Below are 12,637 nucleotides of genomic sequence, written 5' to 3' on the forward strand. Positions count from 1 at the left end.
CCCAAACAAAAGGCCATCACCAACAAGCCTTAACCACAGCTATTTTTTAGTAAAACCTCTCCTTACTGACACCCCTATAATATGGGTGGTGAATGGTCCTTCAAAAAAAGGTGAGTCTTGCAGAATTTTAGTCAAATTTCAGGGGTCTCATCGTCTTGAATTTTTCTTTGATGCCTTCTCAGAGTCTTGATTTCTTTTGCAAGGCTATAAAAAGGTCTCGGGCTCGCAGAAAAGATATCAGTCTCGCTGTCCCGCAAAGTCTCGCATTTACCACTCAACACCACTTATAATACAGACACGCCCCAAATCAAACAGTTCACCTGGTTCCAGAAAGAGACAAATATTCATATAAACTCTACCTCGTAATAAGGTTGAGGGGGGGGGGCAGGAGGATAGGAGCCAGAGAGAAAAGGGAAGGGAGGTGGAGAAGTTGGGAAGCCGGATTCCCAAGGTGGTGGGAACCAAAAAAAATCCGCAAAATAAATGATGAGACAAAGAGGAGGGAACCACTACGGAAAGGGACAGGAGGAAGGGAAGTTGGGCAAAAGGTACGAGAAGCAGAGTAAGAGGTACAGGAAGTGGGAGGTAAGCAGACCCCTTGTCCCCCAATCTTGTCCTCGGGGCTCTTTTCCCTTCAGAGCAGGAGAGGGGGTTCCCCACCCTCTTCCGCTCTGAAGAGAAAAGAGCCCATACCAAGGGACGAGGTTGCTGCCCCCCCCCCTCCCACACACACCCTTCCAAGGACACCATGCTTTCCTGTCCCTTTGGTGTAAAGTCAAGTGGATTCAAGTCATTAGAAGGCTTTACCTTCAGAGGGGGGGGGGGTGCATTCCGAATTTTCATTGTAAATTTACCCCAGGGAGGGGGGAGATTACCCCCATGCACTCAAATCTTCTCAAAACAAAAACCTAACTCACTCTCGTCCCCAGAGCCGCTTGTGCCTCTTAGCTGGCTGAGCCTGGGGCACGAGGAACAAGTGGCTCTGGAGACACATGATTAAATTGGCCAGATTTTTAACAGAGATTTTAAATATAACCAATCAAATCAACCGCTTTAAAATCCCTTTGTTGTAGGAGATTTTAAAACGGCTGATATGATTGGTTAGATATCTGGCCAATCAAATCTGTAGCGGCTCTGGGGCAACCTCGTCCCCAGGGCCTTCTCGGTAAATGGCAGTCGTTACGAGATGACCCTGGCCAAGGCTGATATGACGGCATCGCAGAGTGGTCTATTCTAACCTCAATCCTGATTGGTTCATGTAATCCAAAACAAATATGGCGGAGGGGTCGATTTTTCTTGGAATTTAAGCCATTTACAGCTGGAAAGGTAAGTCTTTTCCAATATATTTATAATTCTCAAGATTCAAATAATTCGGTAGAAGTAGAAGCGTTAAATTCACTTCATTGCGAACTTTTCGCTTTGCTGTTTTGACTGTTTTATAACTTAATATTCCTGCCGAAAGTAGAACCTAGTACTGTCGGAAAGTAACATTCAAGATGAAAGAGTCATTTCGACACCGGGCTGCAGCTATGTAGACCTATGTACGAGATGCAAATCTAAAACGTAAAGGAATTTCTGCCCGTCGTAGACATAGTTGGACCCTAAAGTGCTCGTGTTCTTTTTCGGAGGAAATTCGATTTCAATTTGTCGCGTTCGAACACATATCATCACCCATTCACTGTCTGCATTCTTCCGAATATGATATTGGTGCTTTCTAAGGGTCTGTTTTCATTATGAATTTATTTATACCACTCCTTTTTTGTAGGTCCTTATACAAGTGGTGGACGTGTTTTAAATCATGCTCAAGTAGTGCTGGAGAAAATAGGTGACCAAAGGAGATAAATTAAGCGTGTTAATAAGAGATCTATTAAAATATTAATTAATTAATGTGAAGGATAAAAAAACTTTGGTCAATTTAATTTCTTTAAAAAATTAAAGTTGTATCGTGTACTGTTCTCACAATATGTTGTCTCAGACTTCCTTGCTTTCCCTTTTACAGTTACCTCATGATCAGTAAAGGCTGATTGCAAACATGACAGACAGAGTATATTGAAATTTAAAAACAATTTGTAACAAAATATTTCTGATGAAACTTGAGGTATTTGAAAATGTGATCAAACACTTAAATGAGACTAAAAAAGAGAACAATCAGGAAAATAAAACTACAAAATATGTTCTTTGTGAGGTCATTTACCTATCTCACTGTCATAGTTTTGATTTGTCTTAAGGTTCTCTAAATGGATATTTTATAAGGAAAACCTTATCAGTGTACTGTTTTAACGTGGCTCATTGCACATCAAAACCTGAAAGCATTGTACTGTGGAAATGTTTGGGAAGTCATGTGTCACTTGGATGATGAAGCCCAGCCCTGTTTGCCCCAGCAGGGGTACTTAGGGTTTCAAGTGACGGGGATGATAGAAGGATTTTTTTGGGTTTGACAGTTTCGGTTCCGGGATTTTTTTGGGTAGGAAAATTTGTAAGTATTTTTTTTTAATAAAAATAAGGGAATTTTTGGGTATTAAATACAAACTAAAGATGTGTGGTAGTGCTTTGGCTGCATAGTTCTGCAAATAAAGTACAAACTAAAGTACTTTTCTGTTGATTTTTGGGGGTTAATTTTTGGTCCAGGGATTTTTTTGGGCTTCTGTGGGAAGCCCTAGGGATTTTTTTGGGTCTTGATTTTTGCCCTCATTCGATCATCCCCGTCACTTGAAATCCTGAGTACCCCCTGGGCTGTTTGCAGCCTTTAAAGCCTATGCTAGATAAGATGCAAAACATTTCTTCCTTTCACAAGATTTGCTATTTTCCAAAAACTTTGCTGTGGCAGTGCATTGCTTTAACAGTTCATGCTTTTTTTAATTTCAAGTATTATTTTCTAATCTTTTTCATGCCAGCAATAGCTACTTAAGGCCAAAATGGCTCTGATTTCTTTACCCTATCCCAGACAAAATTGGTTAAAACCCCTCCTCCACATACAGCAATAGGCGCCTATGTAGAGCTTCAAATTAGATATTATGTACCACCTTCACTCTCTTGTGATAAAACAGGCAGCATTTTTTTGAAACTAACAGAACATGATCATCATAAAATTAATATTTACAAGGCTGAAAGGTGATTAAAGTCCACAGATGCCATCTACGCAAAAATCCATTTCACTCTCTTGAGTGATTAATTATTTGCACAGCACAATCTTTTTACAAGTATGGGATCACTGGAGGCCAAATGATCCAACAATGGCATTCAGAACTAACAAGTCTATTCTTATGTTTTAGAGCTCTTTTCATGGGGATAAACAGTGTCTGTGTGGACAGTCTCACAAATTTTAAAGATGACTGTTTTGAGTCAAAACAATTTTTTTGCTCCTGTTTAAAGAGTGTAGCTGGGGGTTGAGGCATGGGGCGCCCTTGACATCCCTCTGTGAGACAATTTAAGAAGCGAGCGTAAATTGTTTTTAGGTATTTTAAAACAGGAATTTTCTACACAATGCCATTTTGGAATTTATGACATCAATGTATTGCCCATTTGTTTCACGCAAAGAATGCATGCTTCCTAACAATACAGTGGAAACACACTGATGTCAAAAAGTCCAAAATGGCAACATGTGGGAAATGTAAAAGTGATCATCTTTTAGCATTTTGTATTCTGATAAAATGTTAAATCATCCTTCTCCTGTAAAATTTGTGATTTAGACATCATTTCAAGCAACACACTGAACACTAACTAGCCTGCCATATGTGGTCACAGGTGTAATCCCAAGTTCTACACCCTGTTTAAGTCTATTATGTGCATAACTATGTGCATAACATCTTTGAAACGAAAGTGTCAATATTTTAAACTGCTGTGGTAAAAAAGTTAAAACTAATTCCAGAAGATTACAGTTATGTGGGTTCACCTGTTTTGATGTACAAAATAGCCACTCAAGTGGATGTAAATATCTCAAAATTTCAGTTAGAACTTCACCTCATGTAAAAGTTTGTAAAACAAAGTGAAATTGGCCTCAACTAAGGTAAGCTTCAAACATGTATAAATTTGAGTTTAAGCTTTCAGGGGGAGCGATTGCAGAATACCCGGTCACTTCATTTACATGTGTCCGAATGCTTTAAAGAATGAGGCATAACACAACAGGCACTTTGTTATTCAATGAGATGCAAAAGAGTGGCCGGGTATATGGCCATAATATGGATATGGATATTTCATAATTTCAGTTACAACTTCACCTTATGTAAAAGTTTGTAGAACAGAGTGAACTTGGTCATATAAAAGCGAAAATGTATGAGTTTAGTTAAAGCTTTTAGGGTCAAGGTTATGTGTATCACTGTAATAAGTTAGAATGAATTATAAAGCACATTTTGAAATCCCTGAAATAATATCTATGCTTTACGAAGTAATCACTGCCTCCTGCATGAAGTTTACGCCCTCAAACGCCGTCGAAGAGTCAATTCGAATTCAAACTGGACCGCCATTTTGTTTTGGCTTCTCTGAAAAGTCACGTGACAAAAATCTCCAAGATTTTTGGAGATTTTGTACCACGTGACCCAGCCTTTGCCAGGGTCTTCTCTCGACGAGCCGCCATTTTGAAAACTCGTCGCCGAGAAGGCCCTGGGGACGAGGTTGGCTCTGGGGAGGAGAATGCCTCGATTTCAGGATGACACTCGACCCATGCCGTCGCAAATAAAACTTGTTCCAGGCCTTCGCAGTAAATTGCTATTTGGCTCGAACATTTGGCTCTTCTTGGCAGCAACAATGGTAAAAGGATGCAGTCTTGAGTATTAAAGACATGAATTCTGCAACTTCAAGCGAGCGCCTTGTGAATTCCAAGTTCGCAAGTTACCATTCAGACGAGGAAGCAGAGTCTTCGACAGCAGTCAATGTCGGAACTCGTGTGGTTTCTGAGGAAACTGCCGGGTCTTGGCTGGTGGACTCGGCAACTCTTCGTGCTGAAACCAAAAGCGAAATTCCGGAAGGTTTCAAGAAACGACGTCGTTTGATTAAAAAGTCTGGCGAGCTCAAAGTTCTAGCCAAGAATGTTCCTCGCAAGACTAGACTGTACCTTGCGGATATATTCACGACCATGATAGATCTACGCTGGAAATGGGTTATACTCATATTTTGCGCCTCCTACATTATGGCATGGACGCTGTTTGGTTTTATTTGGTGGCTTATAGCTTATCTGAGGGGCTCAACAGTTTGCGTTTGGAAGGTATGGTTATTATCATTACTGAGAAAAGGCCTTGGCTACCCCAATCCCTCCACCACCAGCCTCCCCCCCCCCCCTCCCCCCACATACACATACAGGGCTTGTTTTCATCCAAGGAAACTCACTACCCCAAGAAAGCATTGCAGAACTGTTTTATATAATCCCTTTTTCATGCCTGTATACCTTGCACTGAAAATGTTTTCCTTACTCTCCTCTAGACTAAGATAAGAGCACTTGGCTGCACCCTCCCTCCCCCTTTCCCATGCCCTCCCATATTACCCTTTTGTGGAAGAGGGAGCAAGGATGGTGCTGTGGTGAGAGCGCTTGCCTCTCACCAGTGTGGCCCGGGTTTAATTCCAGACCCAGCATCATATGTGGGTTGAGTTTGTTGTTGGTTCTCTTCCTTAATTGCTCCGAGGGTTTTTCTCCTTCCACAAAAACTAACACTGCTAAATTCCGTTTCGATCTGAAATCAGTGGGATTGGAAAAGCCACTATGTGGAAGATGCCACTGTAAATTACCATTATTATTATTACATACACACAAACAAAAGGGTTGTGTGTTTACAAAGGAAATAAAAAAGGCCTCAAGAAAGCATGGGGGCACCTGTTAATAACTTGCAGAGGTGACTTGGAACACTATGTGAAAGATTGGTAAAGATTTGTCACTAATTTCTGAAATTTCTGAAGATGTTTGGAGCACCATAATGTATCTGCATAATTTTTCTGAAGACTGCTAAAAACACTCCACTCCTTTCTAAGGTAAAGGTTAAGCCTGCTATTGAGCCAGGTGGCTCATCAGGCCAGAGCTTATCCCAGTTTCTGTAGCATTAGGTGGCTAGGAGTATTTCTACTCCCCACTGGTTGGGATGCTAGTCCATCGCAGGGTTACCCTCCAGCAGTAAATTCGCCAGTACCCATTTATACGCCTGGATGGAGAGAGGCACTATGAGACTAAAGTGTCTTGCCTAAGAACACAACGCAGTGCACCGGCCAGGTCTCGAACCCAGATTGCTCAATCTGGAGCCTGGCGTACTAACCATTAGGTCACCGCACCTTCAAAATACTTTCTAATAACCGTTACAACTACTTTCTTAAGGTTATTATAATTTACAAATTTGTCTGAAAGTTGTTTGATAATTTTGCCAGACCAGTGTGCAGAAGGTCATAGTTTCAACTCGTGTTTGAAGAGCTTGAAATTTTTTTCTAATTAGGAAGGGTCACTGGGTTATTAACAAAAACAAAAGGTTGAATTTTATTCATTGTTGCCATAAAATGATTTATAATAAAGATAAGATGTTCTACATGACACGAGCATGGGACAAAGAAAAATTCTGAGTCCCCGACGGGAATCGAACCCATGGCCTCCCAGATACCGGTTGGGCGCTCTAACCAACTGAGCTACGTGAGACTCGTTATGATCGAAAAATTGTCCGGACTTCATGTCCAACCACACTTGGGATTTTGTCAGACATGAGAAAACTTTGGTCGGCCAATGTCCGATGACCGACTGTTATTTGCAGCCCTGTGCGCAGTGCCTCTCTCCACCCAAGTGTATAAATGGGTACCGGCAATAAAATGCTGGGAGGGTACCCTGCGATTGACTAGCAGCCCATTCAGGGGGGAGTAGAAATATTCCTAGTCGTTCAAGCTACTGAAACCAGGATAAGGTCTGGCCTAGTGGGCCACTAGGCTTGAATACAGATTTTTTCCTACAAATGAATACAACATGTATGCATGTTCTACAGCCAAGTGTGCAACAGCTTTCTAGCCTTCTGATTGACAGTACAGTTGAATCTTGATAACTCAAACCTTTAAGGGATAACCAAATCAAAAAAGTTTTAAGTTTGTTAGTTTGAAATATCGAGGGTAAAGTAAAAAAATAACCTGAAAGGGAATTTAAGAAGGTTTGAGTTAGTGGAAGGCTTAGGCTTTCGGGGGTTTGAGTCAACTTGATTCCACTGGATTCTTTATGGCATAAGGACAAAACCTGTACAACCCATTCCAAGCCAAAAACAATGCCATAAAATACCAGTTATAAGCCTCCTGATAATAAGCCCATTATTGCTATATTAAAAATATTCTGGCTTTAACCTCCCTGACATAAGCCCTCCTCCATGCATACTTCAAGTTTGCTAGTAGAGTGCAGATCAAAACGTTTATCTCATCAGAGCTTTGAATTCATTTCTTGTCAACACATTTTTATGCTGCTTAAAAGCCCTTCCCCCTCCCTCCCCCCAGAAATTAAACTACCCCAATTATAATTTTGTTAAAAACCTCTTATGAATGTCAGTGGTTTCATTAAGTGCCAGACACCGGGCAAATTGACCGGCTTTTAGCATGACGTTGCCTGGTGGTTTTCAACCCTGGGCTTTCAACACAATTTTAATCATAAAGAATATATGCATCCATATGCCTGGGTGCCAAATTTTGATGCCCTCCTGGAATGTATAAGCCCAGCATTATTTTAATAACCAGCATTTTACAGTATCTCTATTTCAGAGTGACCAGTCATTTAGCTTATGCAGTTTTTCCTACAACACAACCAGATTCATGTACAGACTCAGTACTTGTTTCATGTTCGCATGGGTTAACAAGTTCACTAAGTTATATCCTGGTAATCGCATTGATATTCTGTAGGGTTTGTGTGCTTGCAGGCTCTTTTTCTCTCCACTGGCTGGTTGTTATGTGGTTAATTCAGAGGAGATTTTTTATTTGAGCTGTTGTTACATCAAGCTTCCCTTGCGAATTGTAGCCATTATGTAGGTCGTCACGCGATGCTTCTTCGAAAGAAGCGATTGTGTCAAGTTGTGTAGCGCAACGCATCTCACCACGGCGCGAAAGTTTCGTGACTCTAGTCGCGCATGACTCATCGCGCGCGACTCATGTTGCGTGACTCAAATCGCGCGATTGGCGTGACTACCCAAGTAGCAGCTATGAGAGACTATTCTCACCAAGTGACATACAGATGACCTAGCTCCACAGAGTTCCTTATCAGTTGCGCGCGAAAAACCCATAAACAAGCAAAAGCCAATCAGTGACACTACACGGTTCTCGCGTGTAGCGCGCGTGTAGCGCGTGTGTAGCGCGTGAAGAGACAGCCTGCTTTCTTAGACTAGCGGTATAAGCGAAACGGCCTCTCCTATACGAATTTACTTTTTGAGAGAGAAAGGAACAGATAATAATCTAGTATTCCTTACATTGAAAAAGACTTTGCCTTTTATTCGTCTTACAGGTTAACAACTGGACATCTGCATTCCTTTTTTCTGTGGAAACTCAGGAAACCATTGGCTATGGCCAGAAAGCAATAACGACTAAATGCCCTGAGGCCGTCATAGCCCTGCAGCTTCAGTCGCTCGTGGGGTTACTTATCGATGCCTTCATGCTGGGTCTAACATTTGCCAAACTATCAAGACCTCGAGAGCGCATGAGGACGGTGATGTTCTCAGATTACGCGGTTATAGCGCCAAGAGATGGGAAAATGTGCCTGATGTTTAGAGTAGGAGACGTGAGAAAGAGCCAAATAGTCGACGCATCTGTGCGCATTCAACTCTTTAGAACGTGGACTACTAAAGAAGGTAAAGAAATCCCCTTTTACCAAGAAGACCTTAAGGTGTGTTACGACTGGCGTTACCCTGACAACGACTTCAGGAACCAACTCTTCTTGCTGTTGCCCATGGTGATAATTCACGTGATCGACGAGAATAGCCCCTTTTATGACGTCACACCGCAGACACTGCAAGAGTCAGAATTTGAAATTGTGGTGGTGCTTGATGGCGTGGTGGAAGCGACAGGTTTAAACACACAACCCAGATCTTCCTACTTAAATAGCGAAATTTTGTGGGGTTATGATTTCTGTAACACTCTGGAGAAATCTCAGTTCAGTGAAAATGGTTTCTTCAATGCTGATTTCTCCAGGTTTAATGACTTGCATGTTGTGGATACGCCAAGGTGTTCACCAAGAGAGTATTACACACGACAACAGCAAGCACAAACCTAGAAATTTAAAGACTTTTTGATTTTCTTTTTGTCGTCGTAGTAAGCTAAACCTTGAGAGAGAACTAGGTTCCTTTCAGTCTGTCAAAATCGTTATGAGCCCGCGGTCATCGTGAATCTCATACAGTTGCTAGGCAACGTGAAGAACTTACATGACGTCATGACTTTCCGATTGGTCTCGCTATGTTTTGATTGGATGTCTTCGAAAGATCTGAAAGATTCTCCGCAATTTCCCGACAAAGGCACTTGCTCTGCAAAATAATGAGCAAAGATTTGAGTGTAAGCTACTTTATTTTAAATTTGTCACTGTGGTATGCACATTTGTATTAGTTTAACGACGCTTATCGTTCCGTACAGTGAATGTGTTTTGTTTTAAAATGGCAAAGACCAGAGTTACATCGCGTTAGCTAAGCTATTCACTAAGAACATTTCATTTCTTGTCTTCATTCAGTGGTCGTTCAAAGGTTTACGAAAAGTGCCAGATTCACAGAACAGCGAAGATTTATGCGTGGTCTGCAAAAAGGTCAAAAGCAGGAGGGCAAAATGTAGCAAACGCTCCTTCCCTTTTATACCATGGGCCGTCCGCTTTTTTCTCCGTTTACCGTCGTCCAAATGACCCATATTTTGGCGTTTTCCAATAAATAAAAGCCTCATGGATGCTGGCAGATCGCAAAAAAGCGTTGGTGGTTCATCTCTTTTTTGCTTTTCTCAGTTGATAAACATCGATTTTTTCCTCCTCCATTGCTGATTTTGTAACCATGTTTCGTAATTTCCAGCCTCCATTGTGATGATGCTTGCGAACCGGGCCTCCTATTCCAATAAAATGCCCCTTATTTTTGACATATTTTTCAGGATTTTTTTAAAATGTGACCGACCGACCCAAAATTAGGAAACGCGTTCGACGGTTAACGGAGAAAAAAGGGGGATGACCATGCTGTTCCGTACATTTGAGTAACACATTTCAGCTTTTTTGATTTTTTATAAAATCGCCATTACACGACAATAATAGTTTTTTTTTTCAGTTATTTTTGATATTGGAATTTATGGCCATTGAAAATATATATTGGCCTTCATATATTATGAAGGTTGTTCTTATCCGTGTCAGTTTTCCACAGTCTTAACTATTCTTCCCTTCTGGTTTATATTACGTTTTTTTGTTTTTGTAACCATAGTAAACTAGAATTGTGAAGCTTCCTAAACCTTCCTTCCTTCAATTTGAAGGTATCTGGTAAGCCGCGAAAAATTACTAATACTTGTCATACAGTAGCCTCTTTAAACTAGTAGGCATTTGTAAATACATTGTGAACCAGACTCATTTTGGAAATGTTGGAAATAGATAGTTATAATACTTTATTTATTAAAACAAATATGAAACAACTGCAGAGGAAAAATAATCGAACTTAAAGCTAAGATTGTGAAATGAGAATGAGAAAATGAAAAGTTGAATTAAAATATCTTCTGTTTTGACTTCAGTGTTGTTAGATCTATTCAACACAAGGCAGGAGAGACTCGCATGTCTGTGTCTTGAAAGAAGTTAGAAATTCAATACCCCCTCCCTCCCCACTCCTCTTCCCGGTGATGTTGTCAAGATGACTTATAACATTTATAGCGGTGGCTCAGTGACAGTTTCAATAGCGAAGCGCGCGAGGTCTAAAAATAAAATGCAAATGATTACCGTAGAATTCCGGTTATAAGCCCTGGGCTTATACAACTTCGTAAGGGGTTTTCGGTGGGCTTATAAACGGAGGGGCTTATATCCGGGAGGGCTTATAAGCGGAAGGAAAAAAAAAACGTTTCAAAACGAGCCACGGGAGTGTTGATGACAATACGTTTTTAAGTTAAAAAGTTACGACTGGCGTTACCCTGACAACGACTTCAGGAACCAACTCTTCTTGCTGTTGCCCATGGTGATAATTCACGTGATCGACGAGAATAGCCCCTTTTATGACGTCACACCGCAGACACTGCAAGAGTCAGAATTTGAAATTGTGGTGGTGCTTGATGGCGTGGTGGAAGCGACAGGTTTAAACACACAACCCAGATCTTCCTACTTAAATAGTGAAATTTTGTGGGGTTATGATTTCTGTAACACTCTGGAGAAATCTCAGTTCAGTGAAAATGGTTTCTTCAATGCTGATTTCTCCAGGTTTAATGACTTGCATGTTGTGGATACGCCAAGGTGTTCACCAAGAGAGTATTACACACGACAACAGCAAGCACAAACCTAGAAATTTAAAGACTTTTTGATTTTCTTTTTGTCGTCGTAGTAAGCTAAACCTTGAGAGAGAACTAGGTTCCTTTCAGTCTGTCAAAATCGTTATGAGCCCGCGGTCATCGTGAATCTCATACAGTTGCTAGGCAACGTGAAGAACTTACATGACGTCATGACTTTCCGATTGGTCTCGCTATGTTTTGTTTGGATGTCTTCGAAAGATCTGAAAGATTCTCCGCAATTTCCCGACAAAGGCACTTGCTCTGCAAAATAATGAGCAAAGATTTGAGTGTAAGCTACTTTATTTTAAATTTGTCACTGTGGTATGCACATTTGTATTAGTTTAACGACGCTTATCGTTCCGTACAGTGAATGTGTTTTGTTTTAAAATGGCAAAGACCAGAGTTACATCGCGTTAGCTAAGCTATTCACTAAGAACATTTCATTTCTTGTCTTCATTCAGTGGTCGTTCAAAGGTTTACGAAAAGTGCCAGATTCACAGAACAGCGAAGATTTATGCGTGGTCTGCAAAAAGGTCAAAAGCAGGAGGGCAAAATGTAGCAAACGCTCCTTCCCTTTTATACCATGGGCCGTCCGCTTTTTTCTCCGTTTACCGTCGTCCAAATGACCCATATTTTGGCGTTTTCCAATAAATAAAAGCCTCATGGATGCTGGCAGATCGCAAAAAAGCGTTGGTGGTTCATCTCTTTTTTGCTTTTCTCAGTTGATAAACATCGATTTTTTCCTCCTCCATTGCTGATTTTGTAACCATGTTTCGTAATTTCCAGCCTCCATTGTGATGATGCTTGCGAACCGGGCCTCCTATTCCAATAAAATGCCCCTTATTTTTGACATATTTTTCAGGATTTTTTTAAAATGTGACCGACCGACCCAAAATTAGGAAACGCGTTCGACGGTTAACGGAGAAAAAAGGGGGATGACCATGCTGTTCCGTACATTTGAGTAACACATTTCAGCTTTTTTGATTTTTTATAAAATCGCCATTACACGACAATAATAGTTTTTTTTTTCAGTTATTTTTGATATTGGAATTTATGGCCATTGAAAATATATATTGGCCTTCATATATTATGAAGGTTGTTCTTATCCGTGTCAGTTTTCCACAGTCTTAACTATTCTTCCCTTCTGGTTTATATTACGTTTTTTTGTTTTTGTAACCATAGTAAACTAGAATTGTGAAGCTTCCTAAACCTTCCTTCCTTCAATTTGAAG

The 12,637-nt window shown here is 40.7% G+C and overlaps 1 protein-coding gene and 1 long non-coding RNA gene across 2 annotated transcripts; both read left to right on the forward strand.

The window, feature by feature from the left end:
* The first annotated feature begins 1,191 nt into the window (after positions 1-1,191).
* On the forward strand, positions 1,192-2,174 carry LOC144666917 (uncharacterized). Its single transcript, XR_013573249.1, has 3 exons — positions 1,192-1,326; positions 1,766-1,825; positions 2,000-2,174. It is a non-coding gene; the product is annotated as an uncharacterized LOC144666917 (long non-coding RNA).
* A 2,465-nt stretch (positions 2,175-4,639) lies between these two features.
* LOC144665596 (G protein-activated inward rectifier potassium channel 4-like) lies at positions 4,640-10,662 on the forward strand. Its single transcript, XM_078526852.1, has 2 exons — positions 4,640-5,200; positions 8,432-10,662. The coding sequence occupies exons 1-2, from the start codon at positions 4,778-4,780 to the stop codon at positions 9,194-9,196; spliced, it is 1,188 nt and encodes a 395-aa protein (XP_078382978.1). The 5' UTR covers positions 4,640-4,777; the 3' UTR covers positions 9,197-10,662.
* The last annotated feature ends 1,975 nt before the right edge of the window (positions 10,663-12,637 follow it).

Source organism: Oculina patagonica, chromosome 9 (assembly GCF_052425735.1).
Source record: "Oculina patagonica isolate OP01 chromosome 9, crgOcupat, whole genome shotgun sequence".
Lineage (NCBI taxonomy): Eukaryota > Metazoa > Cnidaria > Anthozoa > Scleractinia > Oculinidae > Oculina > Oculina patagonica.